General features: G+C 34.9%; 5 protein-coding genes and 1 long non-coding RNA gene across 6 annotated transcripts; 1 reads left to right on the top strand and 5 right to left on the bottom strand.

The window, feature by feature from the left end:
- Positions 165–3,390, top strand: LOC104710516 (actin-related protein 2-like). Its single transcript, XM_010427133.2, has 15 exons — positions 165–348; positions 599–709; positions 846–980; positions 1,085–1,156; positions 1,239–1,317; positions 1,446–1,495; positions 1,574–1,677; positions 1,776–1,844; positions 1,942–2,005; positions 2,354–2,422; positions 2,522–2,605; positions 2,698–2,756; positions 2,855–2,921; positions 3,007–3,090; positions 3,177–3,390. The coding sequence occupies exons 1-15, from the start codon at positions 307–309 to the stop codon at positions 3,255–3,257; spliced, it is 1,170 nt and encodes a 389-aa protein (XP_010425435.1). The 5' UTR covers positions 165–306; the 3' UTR covers positions 3,258–3,390.
- On the bottom strand, positions 6,797–7,583 carry LOC104715023. The gene is made up of 4 exons (XM_010432481.1): positions 7,436–7,583; positions 7,206–7,335; positions 7,037–7,115; positions 6,797–6,925 (listed from the first exon to the last, which is right to left on the bottom strand). Exons 1-4 carry the CDS (start codon positions 7,581–7,583, stop codon positions 6,797–6,799), a joined length of 486 nt encoding a protein of 161 aa, XP_010430783.1.
- Positions 14,813–15,856, bottom strand: LOC104710515. Its single transcript, XM_010427132.2, has 2 exons — positions 15,454–15,856; positions 14,813–15,355 (listed from the first exon to the last, which is right to left on the bottom strand). The coding sequence occupies exons 1-2, from the start codon at positions 15,635–15,637 to the stop codon at positions 15,015–15,017; spliced, it is 525 nt and encodes a 174-aa protein (XP_010425434.1). The 5' UTR covers positions 15,638–15,856; the 3' UTR covers positions 14,813–15,014.
- LOC104710514 (membrane-anchored ubiquitin-fold protein 4) lies at positions 16,469–18,406 on the bottom strand. The gene is made up of 4 exons (XM_010427131.2): positions 18,173–18,406; positions 17,681–17,875; positions 16,967–17,137; positions 16,469–16,855 (listed from the first exon to the last, which is right to left on the bottom strand). The coding sequence occupies exons 2-4, from the start codon at positions 17,808–17,810 to the stop codon at positions 16,797–16,799; spliced, it is 360 nt and encodes a 119-aa protein (XP_010425433.1). The 5' UTR covers positions 17,811–17,875; positions 18,173–18,406; the 3' UTR covers positions 16,469–16,796.
- LOC104710512 lies at positions 20,088–21,395 on the bottom strand. Its single transcript, XR_002033441.1, has 3 exons — positions 21,196–21,395; positions 20,672–20,784; positions 20,088–20,337 (listed from the first exon to the last, which is right to left on the bottom strand). It is a non-coding gene; the product is annotated as an uncharacterized LOC104710512 (long non-coding RNA).
- On the bottom strand, positions 24,703–26,450 carry LOC104715022 (endonuclease V-like). Its single transcript, XM_010432480.2, has 8 exons — positions 26,426–26,450; positions 26,258–26,336; positions 26,026–26,179; positions 25,871–25,935; positions 25,654–25,768; positions 25,352–25,479; positions 25,177–25,258; positions 24,703–25,080 (listed from the first exon to the last, which is right to left on the bottom strand). The coding sequence occupies exons 3-8, from the start codon at positions 26,087–26,089 to the stop codon at positions 25,076–25,078; spliced, it is 459 nt and encodes a 152-aa protein (XP_010430782.2). The 5' UTR covers positions 26,090–26,179; positions 26,258–26,336; positions 26,426–26,450; the 3' UTR covers positions 24,703–25,075.

Below are 26,879 nucleotides of genomic sequence, written 5' to 3'. Positions count from 1 at the left end.
ATATATTGGGCCTAATACCCGCGTTTTAAAGTCGCCGTTTGTGTATTGTCGATTTGCACGACGTGGAGTTTTTACGTATAATAAACGACACGCATTCTTGTAGAAAAACGAGGAAACAACAATACCAAGACCTGTGTTTTGTTTTGTGGAAGTAGCAAATTTGTTTTTTCGATCGCGACCAGTGACCGGAACAAAGTAAAGAAGAGTGATTTCCTCGCTTCGATTCAAAGACAAGTTCTTTTATTCCCTGGGATCGAACAAATCTGATTTAGCGTAAGCTGAAATTTCTATAGAAATCGGAGGAGAATGGACAACAAAAACGTCGTCGTCTGCGACAACGGCACCGGCGTAAGCTTTCTCCTCTCTTTCCGTTGTTCAGACTCCGATCCTTATTTAAAACTGATCAACCATTCCATATCTTGTCTGGGTTTCGTTAAAAATCTCACCTTTTCGTCTTCTCTGGGCTTGTTTAGGATCTAGTTCTCTTAAAGTTGCAACATTTGAAAACTTCAAATGTCTTAGGAGTGTATTAGATCGTATTTTTATGGTTATGAATCTCTAATGTGAGATTGTTTTGTTTGGCTGGCAAATTTGTCAGTATGTAAAATGTGGATTTGCTGGAGAGAACTTCCCAACTTCTGTTTTCCCCTGTGTTGTGGGAAGGCCTTTGCTTCGGTATGAAGAATCACTCATGGAGCAGCAAGTCAAGGTTTCTTTATATATATATATATATATATCTGACTTATAAATAAGCCAAATCAGATCTTTAGTTACATAACATTTGACTGAGGTGATATGTGTAGTTCGAATTCATATATGTTTTGTTTGGTTTTGTTTCGTTTTAGGATATAGTTGTTGGGGAGACTTGCGCTGAGCTTCGGCATCAGTTGGATATAAATTATCCTGTCCACAATGGTATTGTGCAGAATTGGGATGATATGGAACATGTTTGGAATCACGCTTTCTATAACGAGTTGAAAGTAAATTTCTTATCCTGCTTTTTCTGGCAACTTGGTTTTCTTCATATGTTTTTTTGGTTCCATGTTTCTTGACTTACTCTTAAACCCTATTGTGTGATTAACAGATCAATCCATCAGATTGTAAGATATTGCTTACGGATCCACCTCTTAATCCCTCAAAGAATCGTGAAAAAATGGTATGGTTATGTCTTTGGTTGAGAAAATCGAAAGTTGCTTTGATGGTTGTTGGAGTGATGACTCGTTTATGTGGTAAAACAGATTGAGACAATGTTTGAGAAATACAATTTCGCTGGCGTTTTCATTCAAATCCAAGCCGTTTTAACTCTGTATGCTCAAGGTGCTTATGGAGATTATTGAAGGTTTAGATTTTCTTTCGTGTGTTTATATAGACAGTCACCTGTGAAAAAGGGATTTTTTTCGCACTTCTTTGATATTTTTCTACCTGTGTTGAACTCTCGGTTTCAGGTTTGCTAACTGGTTTGGTTATTGATTCTGGTGATGGTGTTACTCATGTGGTAAGCTACAAAACTCTATAATATTTGAGATCGAGTTTCGCTAATAGAGCACTTAACAGTTTCCGCCTCACATCTTAGGTTCCGGTGGTTGATGGCTACTCATTCCCTCATCTTACCAAAAGAATGAATGTCGCTGGCAGACACATAACATCATATCTCGTTGATCTACTCTCTCGACGAGGGTGAGAAACTGATTCATATACTCACATGTTGAAGCTTAAGTGACATTTTGATGATATTTTGAGATGTTTTATCTAATTAAAAATTGATTGTTCCATAGATATGCGATGAATAAGACAGCTGACTTTGAGACAGTTAGAGAAATTAAAGAGAAGCTCTGCTATATAAGGCATGCAAAGACCTCTTCAGTGATTTACTCTATTATCTGAGTGGTAATGCATTACAAGACTAGGAAATAAACTATTTGGTTTGTCTTTATTTTGCAGCTATGATTACAAGAGAGAGTCTCAACTCGGGCTTGAGACAACCATCCTTGTTAAGAACTATACTGTAAGTTCTCTATTCTATGAACTTGTCATGAGTGGAAATTTTCAATATTTCTAGGACAATTAGAGGGAAGGAACAGAAACTAGTGTAAGTTAAGCTTATATCAATCTAAACTCATTATCAGAACCAAGTAAAATAGCAAATTCTCAGCACTCGAGTTCGTAAAGAAAGTTGAAGATTCTTGCCATCTTTTTTTATAGTATTTTTTACGTAATAAGAAAAATGATATTATCATTCTTTGTTTTCACGCCATCTTGTTTGTTTTTTGGTGCTCTGTCATCCGATTGTCGATAAAGGTTCATACTTTTATTTCTGAACTACTAATCTGTTGTGTGTTTGTACTGTGATCAGCTTCCAGATGGGAGGGTCATCAAGGTTGGCACAGAAAGATTCCAAGCACCTGAAGCGCTTTTTACACCGGTAAACCTCAATTGCCCCCTTTGCTATTATTCTCATTCTGAATATTTTCAACCCTACCAAGTATCTCGGGGCTGATCTCAGAACAAAATCTTCTTTCAGGAACTCATCGATGTTGAAGGTGATGGAATGGCAGACATGGTGTTCCGCTGTATTCAAGAAATGGATATTGATAACCGCATGATGGTATGTTTGCTTACACTTGCTTTGTATTTCAAAAGAATGATCCAAAACAAATCAACATAGATTGCTGAAACCCTTTTACTCTTTTTTCACAGCTCTACCAACACATAGTTTTAAGCGGAGGAAGCACCATGTACCCTGGATTACCTAGCCGGTTCGTATATATTTTATTTTTGTTTATCATAGTCCAACAAGAAGCTTCATGGTTTTATGTTGTAATCTCTTCTGTGTTCTGTTTTTTTTTTGTTTCAGTCTTGAGAAAGAAATCCAGGATAGGTATCTCGATACAGTTCTTAAAGGAAACAAAGATGGCTTGAAGGTAAACATATCCTAATAACTTCGTGACCATTGTTAGTCATTGTCTCAGGGTTTAACATTTAATTCCGGTTTCTTTTATCAATCAGAAACTCAGATTGCGAATCGAAGATCCACCGAGAAGGAAACACATGGTATACCTCGGAGGTGCTGTTCTTGCAGGAATCATGAAGGTAAACAAAAAGAAGTTCAATGCTTTCTCTCTTTTTGGCAACAGTCTTTGAAATGATGATGTTAAAGAGAATGTTTAATGTTGCAGGACGCACCAGAGTTCTGGATCAATAGAGAGGACTATATGGAAGAAGGGATCAATTGTTTAAACAAGATGGGGCAAGCTTAAAACTTTTTAAATCAAAACTCAAAGTTGTTCTTTCTTTTTTCTTCTACATTCTGGATAATTTAGTTGCATTATTTGTGAAAGAAATCCGGAATATACAATTCGATTTAACTGTATTCTGTCTTTTAACATTTCAGTACTTTTAGGTTTCAAAGTTTGAGTGCTTTTGGTTAATGAGGGATCCACAATTCGATCTTCAATTATCAAATTAACACTGTAGAAAACGTCCTTTGTGCTCTGTTTTATGTTTTAACTGACAATAACATTCAGACCAAGAGATAGAGACATGATGATACATAAGAATTTATATAAATCCAACCCAACAGCTTTTAACATCATAACTAACAAGAAAACAAAAACAAAAACAAAAAAACTACACAAGTGGAGATCCCCATCCCATCGTATGACACTCACTATAAGATATATTAACACACAAGCTAGCTAAATGTATTGGCGATACAAACATTCTTTCTCGGTTGTAGAAAGCCTGATTTGGAAGCGTGTATACACCACCAGGACCACCACTATCTATACAAAAATATCTGAGTAGCTAGATATAGTTACTAATTACTATGCAACTCTCTTCTATAACAGTTTTATAAGAATCTAATTAGGTGAAGGAGATCCAAAATCTAATTACTAAACGAGAGACTGTTTTCTATATCTTAATGTAAGTTCTAGAATATTTCCAAATCCTAAATAAGGAAATTGTCCTAAGTAAATTGATATTTCTCCAAACTCAATCTTAGCCTACTCAACTTACTCTTTTCATTATTTCCATTTTTACAAGGCCGTTATTTTATTTCCTTTTCTCCGTTTTCAATTTTACAAACATTAAACAATGATTTTGGGGACCAAAGGAGTGAATATTTGCCTACTCACATTATATCATGTAACATATTTTGTTTTCATTTTTCTTTTTATTAAAAACCCACTCATTATTATTTATTTTTTTAGCTAGAGTGAATAAGCACCAAAAGAAAAAAAGAAAAAAAAATTCTTTTTCTATACAACCAGTGGAATATGTTGAATATATGTGCAAAATGTTATGTAAAAAATGCTATGTAAAAAGCAATAAGATGGAGAGAGGACCTCTATCTTTGGACAAAAGTACCTAAATCAGAAACAAAAAGATATACTGATTAGTAAGTAGTTTCTATTCAAGAATAGTTTCTCACTGAGAGTAAAGGTTGGGTGATTTGATTTCGCTGAAGTCTATACTGGGCCATCAGACATCAATCTAGTCCAACCACTCTTCTTGGTTCGACATCAGCATAGTGTTGTTGTCGTTATGAAGCAGCTGAGGCCAATCCAGTGGGGCTGCCATAAATTGTGGCTGATACTCAACTTGGCTGTTGATCATCTCAGAAAAGTCATCAAAGTTAGACAGAAATGGCATTTGTTGGGGCTGAGGATAGAAGATTAAAAAGAGTTAATTTTCCACACGATGAATAGGGACACAAAATGAGCTAAGGTTGCTTTGCACGTAAGATTGAGGTAATGCAGCATGATATCTTCGTCACAGAGTTACAGCCAGGTGGTAAAACTAAAACTAATTAAATTAAAAACAAACTTTGTACACGTTTAATTAAATAAAGTTAAATATTGACTTGGTATATATTTTACAATTAAATAAGATGAGAATTAGGGTTTAGAATTTACAATTAGAACAAAATTATGTGTCGGTTTGAGTTTATAAGTAAGGTGATTAGAGTTTAGATTTTACAATTAAAACAAAATTATATGTCGGTTTGTGTTTACAAATGAGATGGTTAAGGTTTAGGTTTTAGAATTAAAACAATATAATATGTAGGTGGTTAGAGTTTAGATTTTACAATTCAAGCGAAATTATATGTCGGTTTGAGTTTAGAAATGAGGTGGTTAGGATTTAAATTTTACAATTAGAACGGAATTGTATATCGGTTTGGATTTACAAATTGAGGTGATTAAAGTTTAGATTTTATACTTAAAACGAAATTATCTAGTGGTTTGGTTTATAAAAAAGCGGTTTAAATTTTTAATTTTATAATAATATATATAGATTTCGTTAACGAAGAGGTTCAACCCCAGGGCCTAGGGGTGTAGACATCTTTGTGCTGGGGATTAAAATTATTTAGCCACTATAATTTTATATAATTAATACTTTTTTATTAGATTATTAGATTTTTTGTGAAAACAATATTGTAATGTTTTTTTTGGCCGACTAGAATTAGAGAGGCAAAGTCTCTAAGTAATAACTATGCAATTCTTCTAACATTACAAGTGACAAAAGACATACATATGTGATAATACGTTGGGGAAGTGAGAGGCTCGCCGTTTTACAATTAAAACACAACTTAGAAATTATTTGTGTTTGTTCAAAAAAAAACAAAAAATTATTTGTTTTTATTTTGTTTCCTAAAACATTTATAGACAGAATGATATTTCCATAAGAATGTAATTACGTGAAGCAGGACTGGAGGAGGTGGAGGAAGAGCATCTTCGTTGTCTTGTTCTCTAAGAAGATCCAAAATCTCAGCAGGCTTATCAGCACTTCCTTCATCCTCCGATTCGATTATGGACGGCAAATCATCAAATTGTGGTTCAATCTTCTTACCCAAGATATGGCAAAAAAACCCAAACAGAATCTGAAAACTGTTCGTGGGAGGCTAATTTCATCCAAGAACCAATCATATTCTTCTTTTTCTTCTTCTTTCTCTACGAGAGTAAATCGACGTCTGGTAGCAACAACTAGTCTCCGATTCTTCGGATCTAACACATTGGTTTCTTCTCCCGTTGGTGTCGAGAGGTTACTACTAGTAACTTGGTGGTTACGTTTTCTGCAGAAATAATACCAATGTTCTTCTCTTGGATAGCCTGGCAAATCACGAGGATGTCTCGAAAAAGATACCATGACACTCTCCCAAAGCTTTTTTCTTCAAAAAGTTATTTTCCATCTCAATCTTTGTAGGACGAAACGCGTATCCTATAGGCAAAGGTCTGTATATTCTTGGCTGCTCCATTATTCTCGGCAACAAAAGAAAGATGAAAAGGTGAAAATTGTGTGATTGAAACAAAGAAAAAAAAAAAGATTACGACGGACGTGAATCAGAATGGCTGAAACGAACGAAATTCTAGTGATTGATTGTATTGATCAGATTCAATAAAACTTGTTCTCTTTAGCTACTTGTATATATAGATTACTTTTTAATGTAATCCTAGAATGATTCTGAATATGAAATAAGGAAAACAAGTCATATCCTAATACGAGAGACTATTTTCTATTTCTTGATCCAAAAACTAAATAATTGTATGTCCTAAGTAAACTGAAACTCAATTTACTTTCCATTATTTCCGTTTTTTACGAGGCCGTTTATTTTTATTAGCACTATGTATTTCCTTTTTTAAAAAAATAATAATTTACAAACACTAAACCATTATTTCCTTTTTTATAAAAATCATCTTGTTTGCTTCGACATAACTTATTTGATAGACTTTGTGAAAAACAAATCAATTTCTAGTTATCTGCTTACCAAATCTAATTTTGTATAATAATTTGATTCTCAACTCTTTTCAATATGATTATCTATCTTATCTAATCCTGCTTCCACAAGTTCAATAAAATCTGCATCTTCTTTCTTCTTCTTTGCTGCTTGTGGAGTCAGATAGATCTTGTACAGAACATGATCGCCCTACTCACACCAACCAAAACAAAACTCACAATAAAATCCAAAACTCACAATAGAATCCAAAACTCAGTCTTTAATTATAACTTGGGACCCAAGTAAGTAAAACATACATACTCTAACCCTCTCGTTATTGTTAATATCATCAACAGAGGATTCAAGCCAGTATCCATGCATTAACCAATCCCCTTTGACGCTATTTGGTTGTTTCCCAACGTAGTACCAGTGTGTATTTGTAGCAGACTACGCCTTCTCCAGCGTTAATCTTCTTGGCAGATGTTACTACCTTCCACTATCTCCAGCGTTAATCGCTATTTGTGTATTGTCTCTACGATTCATTCTTTTTCCATCTTTCCCCATCTTGTACCTCTCAGATATAAAGAACCATTCCTTGTCGTTACCCTTCTCAAATTCCTCTTTTTCGAATCAAAATATATAAAAGAGCCAATATTTTAAACCAAATAAAAGAAATTCATCCCGATTTAATATTTAAGAAAAGAACCGATGGAGACAGACCTGAAATATTTTCAGGGTTGGACTTGTATATGTCCACTAGGTGAATAGGGACAGTGATAGTTGAGTCTTTGTTGCCTTTCAAATACGGTTTCAAGTAACAAGTGACCAGCACTTCATCGGTTGGTACAAACGAAATAGTGGGATGCATTGAAGTGAAGACCCGTCCAGGATCGGTGGAAGTAAACAATCTTGTTGTGGTGCAGACAGACACTGTGGTTGATGCGGCTGCTCAACCATCTCTTCTAATGCTGCTTCATAGAATTCGCCCGGGATCAGTTGAGATAAACCGTCTAGATTAGAGTAATCCACTTGATGTCAATTTTCTTTTGTTGTACTCTAGAGTAAAACTTGTACAGTAAAATCTATATAAATTAATACTCTTAAAATTAATATTCTCTATAAATTAATAATTTTTTACGGTTTCGAGTTGGACCATGTAAAAAATGATATAATTCAATAATAATTTTTTAGAAATTATATGTAAACATATGGTCTCATTTTTTTTATCATAAATTAATAATAATATAAACTAATATATATATATATATATATGTATATATCTAAGAAAATTTAGTGAAATATTACTCTAGTATTATTTGCTTGTAAAAAACTATAAACTAAGAAAATTTTATTAGAATATGAATTATAATGACAAACTTATTTTTTAAAATGAAATTCTCAAAACTATGAAAACAAAAAAATATTTTCATAAATTAATAAATATTAATTTATCGATAAATTAAAGCCTCTATAAATTAATAGAATTTCATGATCCCAACATTATTAATTTATCTATATTAACATTTTTGAAGTACATTTTGTGTTATGCCCTTTTAGTTTTGTTTATTTAAATGTTTATTTACAACATTAACCCTTCGAAAGTTTCCAAAAATAACATTACTTCAGATTTTATTTCCTAAATATTTTACATTCCATTTCAACTAAAAATTACAGCAAAATCAATATGGAAACACAAAATATGATATATTTAACTACACCTTATATTGTGTATTGAAAATATTCTATCTATGAATCTTTTGCAAACCAAGAAAACAACAATTTGATTCCTATTTTGTTTTCCAAAACATGTGAGTTTGATTCTTAACGTAAAAAAATTTTGATTCACATTTATTTAAATATTATAATTAATATATATATAAACTTAATAAAATTTTAAAATATTAATGTAAAATTAAAAAGTTCAAAATACTATATAATATGGTTATATAGTAGATTAGTTATAAAGATGATATGTTGGAATTAATAAACTATCATTAAATTTGTGTTAACACGGGTTAAATCCTCTTTTTATTATTTGTCAACACTATTAATATTAGAATATTTGACATATAAAATTAAGTTGATTTAACTAAGATTGTGTAAAATAATTAAATCATTAGGAAAAATGTGACTTAATCATAGCGTATAAATGACTTATTATGTATTTAGATCCTTATTTTTTTCTGTTATAATAATTAAAAATCAAAATAAAATCTCAAACACTAAACAAAACAAAATAAATATAACAAACAAATAGTCATGAAGTGTATTACGGGTTAAAAAATGAATATAAACATTTAGCTACACAATCGGTCGGAAAATTTTGTTATTCCTCTATTTGCAAATCATCAAATATTTAACTAAAAAAAATACAATATAAAATATAAATAATAATAAAAATTATATACACGCAGTGTACCGCGGGTTAAAATCTAGTTAATTTCAATAATGATCGTCTTCAGGCCTCCATAGGCGATAGAACCATCAAAAAAATGCCAAATACAATGCATGTTTGAAAGAACAAAGAAAAATTATATATCCTTAGAAACTAAACCACTAGCTTTAATCAGCCAAACAGGGGTCTCAAACGCAAACGCAAATACAAGAAAATATTTATCATGTACGTTGTGTTGTTTGGCACTTTACCCAGTTGGCACTTTACCCAGTTGGCCAGTTAGTCCACTCCTGATATGTCAAGATATCATAACTTGATATATCAATCATATATTCTTGTATTTACTCTTCATAGCATATGCGTATATTCTCTTAGGTCTAATCTCTTGTATATAAACTTTGTACAGCCACTTTGGCATAATAACACAATACACAGAAAACCTTCAATACTTCCTAAGGTTTCTGACATGGTATCAGAGCAATAACCATATACACAAGGTTTTTGTTCGATCATTAAAACACTTATTCTTCTCCTTTTCTTGCCCTAGTTTTGTCTTTCTTTCATTCTTGACAAAATCTTCTTACACAAATGAGCTCCAATGAGGAATCCTCTGATGCAAAATCATCACAACCGCGTGTTGAGATCACACGACGTACGATCTCTCCCTATGATCTGTCTACAAGTGACAACCTGGTTGTGTGATTTCGAAACCGTTGCTGTTGGGACCTAACTACGATGAATGTCTACTAATCTCCGTGGAGCCCTTAAAGCTAGAAAGAAGTTTGGCTTTGTTGATGGGTCTCTCCCTCAACAAGAAGAAGGACATACAGATCTTGAAGACTGGTGGACCAACAACACTCTGCTTGTCTGATGGATCAAATTAACAATTGATCCAGATCTGTGCTCTAACATCACACACTATGATGTTGCAAAAGACTTGTGGGATCATATTCACCGTCGTTTTGCACTGAAGAATGGACAGCATGTCCAACGGCTGAAAACGGAACTCGCAAATTGCCGTCAGCATGGACTCGCCATTGAAGCTTACTTCGGTAAACTTACAAAGCTGTGGAAATCTCTTGGTGATTATCAAAAAGGGAAGACTATTGAAGAAATTGAGAAGGAACGTGAAGAAGATAAACTACATCAGTTCTTGATGGGAATCGATGAAGCTGTTTTTGGATCGGTAAAATCAAGCCTCTTGTCTCGCACTCCTCTCCCTACAATCGATGAAGCTTACAATGTGTTAACTCAAGATGAACAATCAAAAGCTAATGCACGATTGCAAGAAGAGCGTGCCACAGAAGTTGGCTTTGCTGTTCGCAAAACTCCTAAGCCTCGAGGTGGTGGAGAGTCTCGAGGAGGGTCTGACCATCGCTCAGTGACGTGTACAAGCTGTGGTTGTACTGGGCATTTTTCTGAGAGTTGTTTTCGTACCCTTGGTTATCCAGCTTGGTGGGGAAACAGACCACGTTCGACCACTCCTACTGGAGTGCAACGCACGTCACTCCCTACTCCGCCCCATGGTTGTACCAACATTGGTTCCTCTGTTTCTCACCTTTCTGCTCATACCACAACAGCTTCCGCTCACTCAACGATCACTAATAATGATCGTGTTGGGATCATTGGCATTGACAATGCCGATTGGGAGACACTCAAGGCCATGATCAATGAACGCAACTCTAAAGGTGTTGCGCATAACCCTGGTACGTTTCATTATAACTCTTGGATTATTGATACAGGGGCTTCCAACCATATGACTGGTTCTGCAGATCTTCTTGTTGAAACTGCTACTATGCTTCCAGTTCTGATAAAATTGCCTGATGGGCGTTTTACTACATCTACGAGTAAAGGAACAGTTAGATTGAGTTCTCTTCTCAGTCTCAGTAATGTGCTCTTTGTTGCTGGATTAGATTATCACCTAATATCCGTTTCTCAGTTGAGTCGTGAAAGAGCTTGTGTGTTTCAAATCATTGACAAACTGTGCATTGTTCAGGATCGCACCATGAGAACTCTGATTGGAATGGTGAACAGCACAATGGACTCTACTTCTTTAGGCGAATGGAGACTGCAGCGGCCATACAAGCTTCGGCTTAGTCTTCAGCTGATGTGTGGCATCGTCGCTTAGGGCACCCTTCACCTAAAGTCGTCGAGCTTTTATCTATTCCTGGTTTTTCAAGTACTGCTGTTTTAGATAATAAAGTGTGTGACATTTGTATCCGCGCAAAGCAAACACAAGATTATTTTCCAATAAGTTTGAATAAAACAACGAATGTTTTTCAACTTGTTCATTGCGACTTATGGGGACCATATCGATCTACATCTGTTTGTGGTTCACGTTATTTTCTGACTATATTGGATGATTATTCACGAGCTGTTTGGATTTATCTCTTGCCAAATAAACAAATTGCTTCGTCTACTCTCAAGAAATTCATTGCGTTCGTAGAGAGACAATTTGAGAAAAAGATCAAGTCCATTAGAAGTGACAACGGGTCTGAGTTCTTGTGTCTCACTGATTATTTTCGAGAAAATGGGATCCATCATCAAACTTCTTGCGTTGGCACTCCTCAACAGAACAGACGAGTGGAACGCAAGCATCGTCACATTCTGAACGTTGCTCGGGCTATGCGTTTCCAAGCTTCTTTAACAGAAGAGTTTTGGGGTGAGTGTCCGCTTGCAGCTTGTTACCTCATTAACCGCACTCCTTCCTCTGTTTTAAAGGGCAAAACACCATTTGAGCTTCTTTATAATCGTCCGCCTCTTCTTACGCACCTTCGCATTTTCGGTTGCCTTTGTTACGTGCATAATCAGAAACATGGTGGCGACAAGTTCGCTAGTCGAAGTACGAAGTCAGCGTTCTTGGGATATCCCTTTGGCAAAAAGGGCTGGAGAGTTTACAATCTTGAAACACGAACTATCTCTGTTTCACGAGATGTGATTTTTTGTGAGGATCAGTTTCCGTTTTGTGTAATACAACCAACATCAACGAACTCACTCTCACTGGATGCATCAGTCACAGACTCCTCTTTATCATCTGTTGATCCTGATCTGCTCTCTCCTGTTCAAGCTGTCGCTGATCAGGTTCCCCTCCCTGCCTCTGTTCCTCCGCTGCCTACAGAATCAGAAGCACATACTCCATCTACTTCTGATACAGAGTCGGATGATGAACACAGTCCCTCTCCTGCAGTTATTCCGCTCACGCCTTCAGTTCCTTCTCCATCAACACATTCGCCAGCTCTCATTACTGATCTCACTGCACTTGATAACAATAATTCATCGGTTGTTGCAGACCACTCAGCAGCAGAACCTGAGCTCCTCGGTTTAGGTCATTGCATTCGTCGTCCCCCTGCTAAGCTAGCTGATTACTACACCAACAATATCATTGGTGTTCCTATGCTCAACGATGAATCTCCATACGCATTGGGATATTTTGTTGATTCATCTCAATTTTCTGATGGTCACCGGGCATATCTTTTCGCTATTTCTAGCAAGATCGAACCCCGACACTATTCTGAAGCTATACTAGATCCGTTATGGTGTGACGCAGTTGGTGATGAGATTGAAGCTCTTGAACTCAATCGTACATGGAGTACTGATACTCTGCCTCTGGGAAAGAAGGCTCTCGGCTGTAAATTGGTTTTTCGCCTTAAATACAGAGCTGATGGCACTCTAGAACGCCACAAAGCAAGGCTTGTTGTTCTTGGTAACAAGAAAATCGAAGGAGAAGATTTTTCTGAAACCTTTGCACCTGTTGCTAAGATGACCACCGTTCGCTCATTTCTAGAGGTTTGCGCAGCCATTGATTGGGAAGTCCATCAGATGGACGTTCACAACGCCTTTCTTCATGGCGACTTGGAGGAGGAAGTCTACATGCAGTTTCCTCCTGGCTTTCATACACACGACAAGACGCAAGTCCTTCGCTTACATAAGTCACTCTATGGCCTTCGTCAGGCCCCTAGATGTTGGTTTGCTAAGCTTCATACATCACTCATCGACTATGGCTTCACTCAAACCACTCCTGACTACTCTCTCTTTGTATATGCAAATTGGACTTCACGCTTACATGTCCTTGTGTACGTCGATGATTTGATTATCACTGGTAGCTCTCCTCGTCTTATCGCATCGTTCAAGAGTTACCTTAGTGATTGCTTTCACATGAAAGACCTTGGGATTTTGAAATATCTTCTCGGCATTGAGGTTGCTCGTAATGCTTCTGGGATTTATTTGTGTCAGCGTAAATACGCTATGGATATCATCGCTGAAATGGGACTTCATGATGCACGCCCTGTCGCATTTCCTATCGAGCAGAACCATCAACTCGCTCTCGCTTCTGATCCTTTACTTCATGATCCTGCTCCATATCGACGTCTTGTTGGACGTTTGGTTTATCTTGGTACTACTCGTCCAGAACTATCATACTCCATTCATATCCTCTCGCAGTTCATGAAGTCACCACGTCATACCCATTGGGATGCTGCAATCAGAGTTCTGCGTTTTCTCAAACATAGTCCCGGCCAAGGTATTCTCCTCCGAGCTGACAAGCCTCTCACATTAACCGCATGGTGTGATGCTGACTACTCTGGTTGTCCTGTTACTCGTCGTTCTTTGACTGGTTGGTTCATTCAGCTTAGTGATTCCCCCATCTCTTGGAAAACCAAGAAGCAAGACACCGTTTCTCTTTCCTCTGCCGAATCCGAATACCGTGCTATGCAACTCACTGTCAAAGAGGTCATGTGGCTTCGTTATCTCCTCAATTCTCTTGGTGTTCCAACTCCTAATCATGTCCCTCTATACTGTGACAATATGGCGGTCATTCACATCAGCAACAATCTCGTTTTCCACGAACGTACTAAGTACATCGAGAACGATTGTCACTTTGTACGTCAGGTTATTGTCAACGGCATCGTTACGACCTCCCACGTTGGTTCCAAATAACAACTCGCTGACATCATGACTAAGGCATTGGGACGCAAGACTTCATTTACAAGTTGGACCTTTGTGACCTCCACGCTCCAACTTGAGGGGGGGTTAAGATATGGCAAGATATCAAGTTACAATATCTTGACATATCAATCATATATTCTTGTATTTACTCTTCATAGCATATGCGTATATTTTCTTAGGTCTAATCTCTTGTATATAAACTTTGTACAGCCGTTTTGGCATAATAACATAATATACAGAAATCCTTCAATACTTCCTAAGGTTTCTGACAAACTGTATCTTCTTGGTTTGTATACTTTAAGCCATATTACGCAAGGAAGCTTTTTGCCAAAAGAAAGACTAATTAGTATTGTTTCTTAAAACTCAAAAACAAAAAGAAAAAAAAAATTAAGTAATTATCGCAGGCTTACGACGTATGTTGTTGGAGCAAACGCAAACCCACCAGAAAACGCCAATAGGCCGCCAAAAAACAGAATTGTCATACCAACGAACATTGTAGTGGCTGCAGAATCATAATAACATTTATAAACCCAGTTGCAAGAGGTGCTGACCAGAGCTAGCAATACAACCGATACTATAAGGTACTTAAATCAACCCAAAAACACTTCCGGATCCGAATAGTTGTAGCTCGGATTTGGATTAAAATTCAGGAAATCATTTGTTTCCACCGATAGGTACTTGCGGATTAACCAATCTATTTCCACTTCAATATCCATCGTACGTTGGCATTTTAGTTTGTTTACATCCTCTGTTCATGATTACATTGTGAACTGAAATTATTCCTCATCTTATTTATCTTCATACTAATTATAGTTTAAGACAGATTTGGCAGACACAGAAATACAAATCTTGTGTAGTAACCGAAGCTAAATGTAGACAACATACGAAAGACATATCTCTGAGTAGAAAGTAAACAGAGTCAATACCAGATGAAAGATAAGTTCTGTAGTTTTAAAAACCCTATTTCTTGCCACACAAGTCAATATTCCTCTTGAGTGGTCTGAAATTCAAAGCATTGAATCCATAAACACAGGAATTAGACCGTTTAGACTTAAACACAACCTGATCCGTCGTGGTTCTATAACCAGGAATGTTGCAAGAAGAATCCGATAAGCTTTTTCTTCCGACCAAACTCGCTTGACAAGAACTTGCGAGACTGTCTACGTCTACACAGTCTAGAGAAGTTATGGCTACCTTGTACAGTCCGAATTCGTTGGTGGTTCTGTTTGCAGAGAATGTTACAGTTTCACTTGTTGTTGACGAAGCTGCTTTGAATCTGCAGACAACTCTCACTTCCACACCTGTGTCAAGCAAACGTTAGATACAGAGCTTTTGAAGAGCATCAATTAGTTAAAGAGATCTACTTGGTGAGGTTTTCTGTTTTTTCTTTTTGAATTACCGGACATGAAGTAACTGTGTTTGGAGAAACTGTTGTTGGAGCAGACATCGCAGTAAACAAAACCCATAATAGTGATTTCTGCAGCTGGTTTTGGTTTTGGTGATGAATGTTTTGGTGACAAAGAGTTTACGAGCAGAATTTGCAGAAGAATAAAGGAAAAGATTATCAGTGATTCCTTCTTCATCTTTGACCACAACGAGTTTGAGGCTTGGTTTATTTGTTTATGTAGTTGATGTGAGTATTGGACAATATGTGTGTGGAGAAAGAAGAAACAAATAGTTTTCAGATAAGAGAAGAGATGGATACAACTCTACTGAAATAGCATCAAGGTTTCTTTTTATATATAGCGAGTGTTATACAAACGTGTCCATCAACAATAGGTTGGTAACTAAACGGTCTGAAAAATAAATTATGATTACCTAAACTAATAAGGAAATAAGTTTATAAGATGATGTATATGTAGCAATTAGCAAATGGATTGGATATTTGAATTTCGGATAGAACCAAAGTAAATAGTTATACCGAATCGAAGCAGGTATAATGGGATGATTTGTCTAGCCCTACAAGACAATCAGAGAGAAAGTGATGGGAGAACAAAGAAAGGCGCATTTGGAGTGAAGATTATAAATGAGAGGAGGTGAATAGAATTAAATGACAGAAGCAGAGAAGATAGTGGAGAGACACTCAGTGAAAGTGAATGTTATAAATGAGGGAATTAAGTGGGAGATAGTGAAGGGGACAGTGACTAGTTAGGTGCGAGGACATTTATTGAGATCTCATGCTCTGTGTTTCTTTTTGTGGGTTTCAGTTTTGTAAACTACATCCCAAAAAATAGGCTTTTTGGAAGTGGAAAGTGATGAGAAAGGTAATGCCACTTGTGACTTCTTATTATGTATGGACCATATAGTACATATCAAAGTGTTTGCAACTAAAGAACCACAAATTCTGAACGTTTTGTACTGGTTTTTTCGGTAAGTGATGGACTGATCACTGAATAGAGGTGTTTTGGATACAGTTTTGGACGTATCCTGAATTCCTGATAGAGAAAAGACAGGTCTAAGGTGTACTAAAGATTAACAGAACCATACAAGATATGTTTACAAAGATACTAGAATTAGTTTATGGAAACAAAAAAGAAGACAAAACTCTTATCTTTATAATGGATGCTCCAAAGAAGAGTTTTTTTCATCAGAACAAAAGATAAACAATTACAATAGACCAGCTTTATGACGCCATTGATGAAGCTTTCTTTGAACTTGTGATGAATATATAGAATATGAAGCGCGAAAATGGTGGTTTGAGTTTTTAGGGTCTTCTAGCAAAAAACCGCAGAGAAGTTGTTCTCACATTATGGTACATGAGCAAAAGCTTCTTTGTGGGGCTTCCTCTTCGATTTTTTTCTCTGTAAGAGAAGAAAAAACAAGATATAAGGCTCAAGAAAACTCTAAAGCATTCATTCCACAAACAAGATTTACAGAGATAAGAACCAAAATGTGTGTAAAAAGAACAATACCTGGTCTTGCTTTTGTTGGAGATGGTTGCACAACAACATGCATTGTAATGACGGATTTAGGGAGATCATCAAATGGAGCTTTACACTGTGCAACAGTTTTACCATTCTCCAAAATCTTACCAGCATTTATCAACTTGATGTCACTAGCTGATTTTGGCACAATCTTCTTGTCTACAGACATCACATTCAATCAACAACCAAATTTGATTAGTTAAAATGGGAAACAAAATGTGACAAATGAAAGATTTTGTTGAACGCATAAGAGTAAGAATGTGAAATTGTGCTAAAAAGAATCAGAACCGTATTGGACCCTATAGTCTCTAAATACATGTTGTGTAGTTTAAGAAAAGTGATTAGTAATACAAGCAACCAATTCAAAAGCCTATGCCTTATGTCTGATCTGATCTTTGTCTATCAAGCCACAAGTGAAGAAACTGTTAAAACATAGATCACAAGCTCGAGTAACCTTTTGAGCTTCCTTCTTCTATTTCTAGTTTAAGACAAGTGATTAGTAATTCGATCAGATCCTATGACAAGCCTATGACTTGTGTCTGAACTTTGTCTATCAAGCCACAAGTGAAGAAAAAAAAAATGGCTGAAGCAAACGTTCTAAAGCCAATCTAAAGCATTCAAGAGCACTTAGTATCACATTTTTACTTCTTTCTTCACGGACTAGTGGAAAAAGCAAACCAAAAGACTCTGCTCAGTGCTCACCTTTAGGCCACTCGGAGACAATTCTCTCCTTGAGCATTGAGACTGTAGCAGTTGGAGAGTACTGAAAGGGGCCAACATCTGAACCGTCATATAACCGGAATTTAAGTTCAACCAAATCTTCCTCCGGCATTTGATTTCTGTCTTTCTCCCACAAAAATATAACTCTCACCAGAAAGAACCAACCCAAAATGAGACCTATAAAAAGAGCACAGCAAGATTCTCAAAGTTACAAAAGATCAATAATGGAATTTCAGTTATTATCGAAATCAAGAACTTGGACCAAAGAACAAGAATATTTAGAGAAGAACAGTGATAAGAGAACAGTCAAATATTTTAAGGATCAAACCGTCAAAATCAAGAACTTGGACCAAAGGAACTAGAAGGACAAGAAGATTGTGACAAATAAAAGAAAAGTCAAAACTTGGAACTCATCTCAGCGACCTAAGCTCCTACAAACCATCAGAGAAAGCTAAGACGAGACACAAATGTTACCTGAAACGAGACACGCAAATCCAAATGTCCAAGTCTGTTTTCTTGCTAGGGTTCGCTTCTTGTGAGAGGGGAGAACCAGAAGTAGGAGAAAAACCCAAAAAAAGGGGGTTGTTACCTAATCTTGAAGTTATGCTTATGAGAATACAGCTATTTGCCTCTCTGCTTCTCTCAAAATTTTCTGATATATCTTTCCTTTAGGATTGCCGCGTTACAGGGAATCCCTGACGAGTATAGAAATAAGATAAAAAGACAAGAAAAATGTGGAAAAGTATCATTCTTTATTAGTCAAAAGGCAAACCCTTTGTCGGCGTTTTGACCAGAAGACTTTTAAAAGACAATCAAAAAAACTTTGGTCCAATCTGGCCTCCATGTAAATTTCAGAGAGAAGAAACAATGGAATCTTCCCCCACAGNTGGTTGTCACGTATTGTGTGAATTGAAATGTATATAGTGTGTGAAGTGTGGAGATAACATTTGTTAGTACGAATACAAACCTTAAGGTGGTTACGAACTTGCTCCAGCTTGAGTTCCTGGACAAAATAAANAAGGCAGTAAAAGTAAAGGTTTTTGTTTTTTTCCCACAGTAAAAGTAAAAGAATGTTTACAGAAGCCTTTTAATTAGGCGTACGCACAATTAGGAAAGCATACACAGCACAGTTTAAGAACATAAAATCCTAATCAAAAGCCCATTAAAACTAATATTTAACAACAAAAAAACCAATAAGAAAAAAGTGAGCTTTTTGCTATATGAACGAGCCCCCTAGAAACAGATTTACTCTACTGCCGGGNAGTCCTGTTTAAGACAACACTTAATAAGTTAGATACTGAAACGTTGATAAGGGGATGCTTGAACAAGAATTGGATTTTCTCTATCCTAGAAGTAAAGAAGTATAACGTATCAACAAACAGTAAATATATATTATATAGACCAGTTCAACAAATCAGAAATTTTTTCGGGATCCAGAATTAACCAGCAAATATATATTCTGATTGTGTATTGGGGACTTATAAATTTGTAGATTCTCTTCCTAATGGTGAGAGTAAGTTCTCTCACCATTAAATGATATGACACAAATGGTAACAGCCACCAAGTGAAAAGGATGGTTTTGGAAAATTTATATGGAAACACAAGAGAGGAACATGATGATTGATGAAATTAAGGATCCAAATGTGGTAGTTCTTGTAAGATCACATATAGACCAAATACTAAATTGCTAAGCGACTTTAAAGATTACGAATCTAATACAAAAAGAGTGGTAAAAGAGATACCAAATAAATTGAGTTGTTAGAACAAGCGCATGTAGAAATCTAAAGCTGTGTGGCTTGTCACTTGATAAGAAAAAACATATATCAATACATTTGCAGCAATGTAGCAGCCAGTGGACAGTGATACCTGAACTAAGATCTCTCTCAATCTCTTGTGTTGCTTTCTCAAGGTAGCCAGAAGCCTTAGTACATTTCCCAACAATAGCATCCTCATCAACGTGAACGCCGTGAAGAACTTCAACAGCAGACACTACTTTCTCCAGTGTAGATCCATTTGCCTGTTTCTGTTGAACAGACTGCAACAATAACAAAGTTAATCATGTTGCTATCATGGAAGAACTCCAAAGTAGAAATGATCACATAACAGTGGCCCTAATTGACAAATGACGGTAAGAAAATGCTTATATATAAACTCTGACTTACAAGCTTAAGCGGCACAAGAGTTCCGTTTCTGGTTCCAACTTCAGGCTGCCTTCCCAGAAGTTCTTCTTTGAGAATCTGTCCACGCGATCCAAAGACTTTCCTTTCTTCNTGCATCAAGATATGGCAACTTTTTGTTTGGAAAAAACAATCAAGAAGACCCCTATTTAAAGTTGGGTCTATCTTCCTCGACCTAACTCANAATGGTAGATAAAAAGATGGCTTCAGGTACCAATCGACGTGCAGATTTTCTTCCAAAGTCATCACCATTTTCAATCACATCACGAAGAGCCTCAGGGAGTACTTTCCAGAACTCACCTACAAACTCAGAACCCTTTCGCCTACTATTTTGCAAGATATCATTCGCAAGGTGCAGGTACGCCACACGTTGATCACGCGGAGCACAGTGAAATTGTCTACCCCAAGTTTCTACAACATGTTTCGCCTTGTTCATGTGAAAGATACACCAATGTGATAAAGCTGTATACTGTCAAGGAAGAGATACAACAACATAATAGGATACAAGACGACATACAACATGTAACTAAGCAAAGGGGAACTATTTTACATTAAAGGGAGAGTTCAGAATTATATATGTTCCACTTCTATCACACACCAAATCCAAAATCAGTATAAACTGTGAGACTTTAGAGAAAATCATGGCGAAAATAAACAATACTTTGCTTGAGAAGAACATACCAAAACTTCCATCTTATACCATTATTACTCATTAAGAAGATACTACTTACGAAATAACAAATCTAGAATACGAGAAACAGATATATAAAAAACAAGTAGACACAAAAGAGGATACTCTCAATGCTTGCTTGAGTATTGTTGAGCTTGGCAAGCTTCTCAACTAATATCTGAGCGTTAAATGAACTACCCATTGTTTCAACAACACCAGCTCAAAAACCTAGTGCACCCCTTCACAAATAAAGAGACAAACAACAGAACAAAACAAGTCAAAACCCTAGAAGCATCATCAATCGAAGCAATGGAAAAGAAAACAAAAACAAAAAAAAAAAGGTCAAAACTTTGAATAGTATTAGAAAAAATTGAAAATCACACAGTGAAAATACGATTCCTTAGCCAATAAATTCCGGAAAAAAAGCTATAATTTTTTCTACTACACTAGCACAATTAATTTCCATAAGACTAAGCGAGAACTAGTCAAAAAACCACAAGGAAGTGCATAAACAAGACAAGGTCATGGCTTTAGACATCAAAACTTGTATAAACCCTAATTTATGAGAGATAACAAAGAGACTAATTGCAGTAGGAAGCAAATAAAAAAATACACGAAAACAAACGAGCGTGAAGAGGAGTTAAAATTACAGAGAGATGCAATCACAAGTAGAAGATTGTTGCGATGAGTCTATAACATTAAGCAGTGAAGGAGCCAACGATTGATATAGGAAAATCCCGGTGAACAAAAACGGCGCCGTTCTCCGGTAATGTCTCCAAAAACCTGCCGGAGAAGATTTTTTTTTTTTTTGCAGTTTTGGGAAATTTCGGAAGTAATGTTCGTCGTGGTTAGATGTGGATGAACCACCGGGCGATTATTTTATTCTTTTTATTGGGTCTAGGTCTCGTTATTGGGCCCAAACTCAGATATTTCATAAAACGACGTCTTATGAAGTTTATGGGCCTTTAGTAGATTATATAGGCCCAGATTATGTTAAAACGACGTCGGAGGAGGTTTATAGGCTTTTCCAATCTTAAAAGTTCATACTACTTGCTTGGAGAGTTTAAGAATTAGTTGATATGATCTTATTATCAAACGGTTAAACTAAGATTTCGAAAATAATACATATCCAAAAGAAAAGTAAAATTTTATTCCTTTAGAAATAAATATAAATGCATTGACTTCATTAACATGTTAAAATTGCAATATGATTTTTCATATGATATATATTGAAAAAAGCATGTTGATGTTGTTAAAAAAAAGTTTTTTTTTTTTTGGTCAACAGATAAAAAGCTTTTTGTTCTATGCTTTGCGTTTTTCCAAAACCTCTCGACGTAATTAAAACTTTTACGCTTCATTTAATCTTATTTTAATGAGAAGTTGTTATCTATTATGGAATACATCATAGTGATGTTTTTTTTTGCACAATATTTCAATGGATCCAGAAAAAAAAAAAAAAAAAGCAAACTCATGTTATAATTGTTTCAGGGAGACATGTTAAACCTAGATAATATTTCAAATTCAAATATCAATGTATCTGCAACTTATCTACAACCTTGACTGAAAATGTCATAAACATGATGTTCGTCTTTTTTGTTTCCCAAATGAATTTCAAAACTTTATAATGGTTTTGGTTTAAAAACAAATACGGAAATGAAGATTAGATTAGTTAAACAAGCATAAATGTAAGTTTTTGTTATAAGAATTTATGATAAAAATTAATGTTGTTGATTGTCTCATTAAAATTTATTAGTATTACTTCAATCACAAAAGACATTGCAAATAAAAATGATCGTAATATAAATAAGATTTGTTAATAATATATCTTCAATCATATTACCCTTTTCATTAATTTAATATTTAATATTACTTTATCATATACAAAAATTGTGAATAAAAATATATGCAAAAAGAAATCATATTTTTTGTTGTTAGAATACATAAAATAAATATCTGATTAAATTTCTTCAAATCCATGAAGTAAATTGGTTAATTATTTAATTTTTAATAGAACAATGAACACAAAAATTGTACAACCCATTTCAAACCATATCTCAACTATCCCATTGTAGAAATAGTAGATCTCTTATCTATGAGAGACCACTTTGCCCGTAAGTTTGATACACCTAATATTATTATTTTTATTGTAAATATCTTTCTCAAATTTATTCTTAATATTTTCACTATTTTATTATTCTTTTGTGATGTTCACAATAAGTTTTTTAAATATTTTTCATTTCAAGCTACCTTACACATTTTTCTAAAGTATATTCATTTTATTTTTATTTTTAAGCACTTCTTAATATTTTCCTTTTTTTTGGGTATACCTTTGTTTAACAAATTTCATCATTTTCAATTTTGAAAATGATAAATAATATAGATCATTCAAACTATTTTAATTATTTATATTATGTTATAATTCTAAAAAATAGTAACATGAAATTATACATTAACTATCAAACAGAGTCTCAAGTTTTAAATATATATTTTCTTATAATAATGTAATTCCAAATATTATATACCAAATACTTCTATTTTATATTGGTAAAGTGAATTTATAGTCTAATACTAAGAAAATGAATAACTTCTTATTTTGATTTAAAACCAAAATGTTACACATTTATTATATGTTATAGACGAAATAGTTTATTTTATATTTATAAATATTTTATTTCTATTTTACTTTAATTTTATTGTGTTATACTTACATATTTTTCATTTTGTTTTTTTTTTTAAATAAACATAATAAGAATACAAAAATGAGTTAATTAATTGGTTCATTGTTTTAAATTTAATGTTCTTTATATGATGTGGACAGCCTAAATAGAAAGAGAAATCTCTAACTATATATATGATGATTCCTCGTAATCCCCTCTTTTCTTGTTGTATCGTAGTTAAGATACTTTATAAAAGACTAGCAATTGATCCGCGCTACGCGCGGTAGCTAGATTAAGATGTATTCCCAGTTTTTTTGTGTATACTATTATGTTGGTTTAAATTCATATTTTACGTTTGTTTTTGTATTAGATTTTGGTTCCTTACGTTGTTTTGTTGGACATTTTTTATAAAAATAGGTTTTGCAGTAAGTTTAGTTTAGTTTGCTGTTTATTTTAAAACAATTAAGTTCATCTTGTTTGTTTTTTAATGTTTTTTAAATTATAATTAAAAGTTAACATTGTGTAGTTGAGGTTGTTGTTTTTCTGTAGTTGTTAGTTGTGATTAATTAATTATTATTTGTCATTTTCTGGTAGGATTGTTATTTTATTTTTTCATATGTATTTTGTAAACTGTTGGAGTAATTTTTAAAAATAATGAAAATCAATAATTAACATTTCTTTTTTTTTGGCTATTTTTGTTTGTTTCTGTCGGGCTCAATTTCTCTGTAAGGCTTATAATGTGTTGGTTTATTGGGTTATTATTTGTATGTTATTGAATTGGGAATGTATTTGTTCTTTTTGAAAATTTGATGTCCTCTTGAACGGATAGGAGAAGAGCAATGTTTATGATGTAGAGGACAGTATGAGGATTGAAATTATGTCTTTCATGCTAGTAATTGTTTTTCCGGTCATCCTTTTGGTAATTGTTTTTCCTTGAATATTCAATTTTTTTTTTTTTTGGGTTTGTGTATTTGTTTGATTCCCTGCTTGCTTCGCATCTGTAGGTGATTTTTGGCTATCCCCTGTTAATTTTGTTAAAGGTAAATGTGATTTGGGTTGCAAATTTGTTTATATGAAAATGTGTTAGCTACTTGGCTTCTTTAGGGTTCCTAATTAACTTGTGAGTTTTTTTTTGTGTTCTTAGTTGTAATTTTTTTTTTTTGGTCGTCTGAGTGATTTTTTTGGATTCAATGTGAGTTGTGCTTTGGGAAAAATTAATTTTTTTGTTTATCTTGCTGTAATTTGATACAGTCCAGGTTGTTTTTTTGTTGTCTTTTTCATTCGTATTTATGAATATCTTTAGTTTATTAAAGGTGTGTTCATCTCTTTGTTTTTTTTGTCTTTGGTAATAGATTTGTGAAGTGCTGCCAATTAATTTTAATTGATTTCTTCTTGTGTTTCCTTGATTCTCTGAAAGTGTTGCTTGTGTTACCTTGGGTTGATTTGGTTATTTTATTTGATTTTCAAGGTAAATACCTCTTTGCGTATATATATGTCCGCGAGTTGCATACAGACGGTGAACTAAGAGAAATACCAAACCAAAGACCACTGGAATTGTTGTGGAGAACCCCAAAATCTCCCAATATCACAAAAGGTCCCCAAACAACTTAAAATAATACCATGACCCGAGAGCACTTTTCCTACTCTTTCTTTTTACACTAAGCTTTACGGTATGTATGTAAAGAACATTCCAATGTATTGAATACAGCATTGATTATCTTGGTTTAGCTTGCGATTCTCAAGTCAATTAGATAAATGAAGGAGAGAATTGGGGCGGAGCTTCAGTGACGTGATCTATCCATCAAAGTAAAGACTTTGGAGAGTTCTATGTAACGTGGAATAGTGTTCAATGCCTCGTTCGAGAGATTAAGCTTCAGTCTAGTAGACAAAAGGAAGCAAAGAGACATGTGAGTTACTTATCAGAACTTAACAATATGATGGGGTTAGAATGGTGGAGGAAACATCAGAAGCTACCTGATCCGGTCGTCGCAGTACAGGTACTTTTAAAAGGCTCAGTTTGATGCTTCTGGAGATATGCTCTTGATCTCATATCTGCCTGCATATAGTAGTCTGTATATTAATATTTAAAGACTTTTCCACTTCACAAAATAACTATCTGTTTGTTGGCATATCTAAAAGTATCACTTACCTGTCTAATAGGTTCGGGAACACGGTAGTTGCAGGTCATCTTGACAATTTCAACAGCAGAGTCGAGTGATATGCGATGGCCAACCGAAATGTATATGGGCTTCAGAGAACTCAGAGTTGGACGGAATCCTTGTTGAAAGTAATTTTAAAAACTTGAACATTAAATTCACTTCCTTACAAAAGATATCAAAACCACAATGGAGAAGTTTCATTACTTAAAGTGATTTAATCACTACTAATAGAACACAGTATAAACTTAGAGACACGACATATTATAGACAGCAAATGTCAAGGCAAAGTCACTTACTACTCCCCAAGTAAATCCAGAGTTCCCTACCAAAGTGATAACTTGCTCATACTCGTTTTCTTTGAGCTGAAGTCTCACCTCAGATTGATTCAGACCATCCACATGATGCAGCTGAAATGTTACAAAATATAAGTTCAATATTAATGACCGATGGCACAATATGATGTACACAAGCAAAAACGGTTCCAAAGAGAGATTCTGAGAAGTTCGTACGTTCTTTCCGACCCCAATGGTAGGGAGGTGAGAAAGAACACCTAAATGACACGCCAAACCAAATTCTATGACACAAAAACATCCAACACCGTAAATTACATATCTTGAGATGCAACTTACAAACTAAGGTAAACAGAGAAAGTTTGTATTTATACCTCGTGGATGAAGTATTCCATTTCCATCCACCATAATTGAGTGCTTCACTGATTTTTTTAGCATTTTGTCTAAGATTGTTCATGATCCCTTGGGTAGTTCCTTGCTCCATGCTAAATACTTTAGGTTTAGGCCGTCGCAAATCTTCCTTGTTTTCTGTTAGACCAAATTAGAGGTATGAGTTTCTTGATAAAAAAACTGTGGAAGAAGCTCAAAAGAAATTTATTCACTTACCATTCACAGGAACAGGATTTTTGGCACCCATTTCAGAATCATTCTGCTTTGGTAAAACAGGAGTGTCCTTTGTGATAACCTGTGAATGAAAACTCTCTAGCCTTCAGAAATGTTCATATATTCTAATGAAGATGTAAATATATTCCAATGAAGAAACCAGAGAAATACCTTGGAGATGTTCTTCAGTGTTATGCTAAGATAGGTTGATGACCGTGAAGGTGCGCAGACTGCAACATGAAAAACAGTATATCTTATTCCCTCTCCATTGAATTACCAAAAGTGAATGAGAACACAGTAGCAACATCAAAACCATGAGATTTGTTTTATCTCCTTAATAAAAACAACAAACCTGCTTAAGTATAATCACTGCACCAACTCGTATATCTCTTCCAAACTCACTCTCGGAGATAACTTTTCTGTGCACACTGGCATCAACTGTTCCTGTGGGATCCTACCAGAAATACACATTGATTTGAGACACATGTTAAATGGTGCTTGAAAGAAACCAAACCATTCACACTGGTATGTTTTTTCTACCTTAAGAGTCACCATGACATCACCTAGACCATTTGGAGTGCACGTTTTGACAATCGCCACAACCTACAAATAACCAACCACAATT

This window comes from Camelina sativa, chromosome 9 (assembly GCF_000633955.1).
Source record: "Camelina sativa cultivar DH55 chromosome 9, Cs, whole genome shotgun sequence".
Taxonomy (NCBI): domain Eukaryota; kingdom Viridiplantae; phylum Streptophyta; class Magnoliopsida; order Brassicales; family Brassicaceae; genus Camelina; species Camelina sativa.
Note: the sequence above shows the minus strand (reverse complement) of the source record. Positions and strands in the feature narration are given on the sequence as shown.

Bases quoted from the DNA above. Each gene is read 5' to 3' on its own strand.
- LOC104710516 (XM_010427133.2), top strand. From the start codon at position 307: ATGGACAACAAAAACGTCGTCGTCTGCGACAACGGCACCGGC. The intron at 981-1,084 runs GTAAATTTCTTA...TGTGATTAACAG, and splicing joins CTTTCTATAACGAGTTGAAA to ATCAATCCATCAGATTGTAA. The intron at 1,678-1,775 runs GTGAGAAACTGA...ATTGTTCCATAG, and splicing joins GATCTACTCTCTCGACGAGG to ATATGCGATGAATAAGACAG.
- LOC104715023 (XM_010432481.1), bottom strand. From the start codon at position 7,583: ATGCATCCCACTATTTCGTTTGTACCAACCGATGAAGTGCTGGTCACT. The intron at 7,336-7,435 runs GTCTGTCTCCAT...GATTCGAAAAAG, and splicing joins CAACCCTGAAAATATTTCAG to AGGAATTTGAGAAGGGTAAC. The intron at 7,116-7,205 runs GTAGTAACATCT...ACAACCAAATAG, and splicing joins AACGCTGGAGATAGTGGAAG to CGTCAAAGGGGATTGGTTAA.
- LOC104710515 (XM_010427132.2), bottom strand. From the start codon at position 15,637: ATGAAGAAGGAATCACTGATAATCTTTTCCTTTATTCTTCTGCAAATT. The intron at 15,356-15,453 runs GTAATTCAAAAA...TGCTTGACACAG, and splicing joins ACACAGTTACTTCATGTCCG to GTGTGGAAGTGAGAGTTGTC.
- LOC104710514 (XM_010427131.2), bottom strand. From the start codon at position 17,810: ATGCCGGAGGAAGATTTGGTTGAACTTAAATTCCGGTTATATGACGGT. The intron at 17,138-17,680 runs GTGAGCACTGAG...TGATGTCTGTAG, and splicing joins TGTCTCCGAGTGGCCTAAAG to ACAAGAAGATTGTGCCAAAA. The intron at 16,856-16,966 runs GTATTGTTCTTT...CTTCTCTTACAG, and splicing joins TCCAACAAAAGCAAGACCAG to AGAAAAAAATCGAAGAGGAA.
- LOC104715022 (XM_010432480.2), bottom strand. From the start codon at position 26,089: ATGCTAAAAAAATCAGTGAAGCACTCAATTATGGTGGATGGAAATGGA. The intron at 25,769-25,870 runs GTACGAACTTCT...GTAACATTTCAG, and splicing joins CCATTGGGGTCGGAAAGAAC to CTGCATCATGTGGATGGTCT. The intron at 25,480-25,653 runs GTGACTTTGCCT...ACTTTCAACAAG, and splicing joins ATTTACTTGGGGAGTAGTAA to GATTCCGTCCAACTCTGAGT.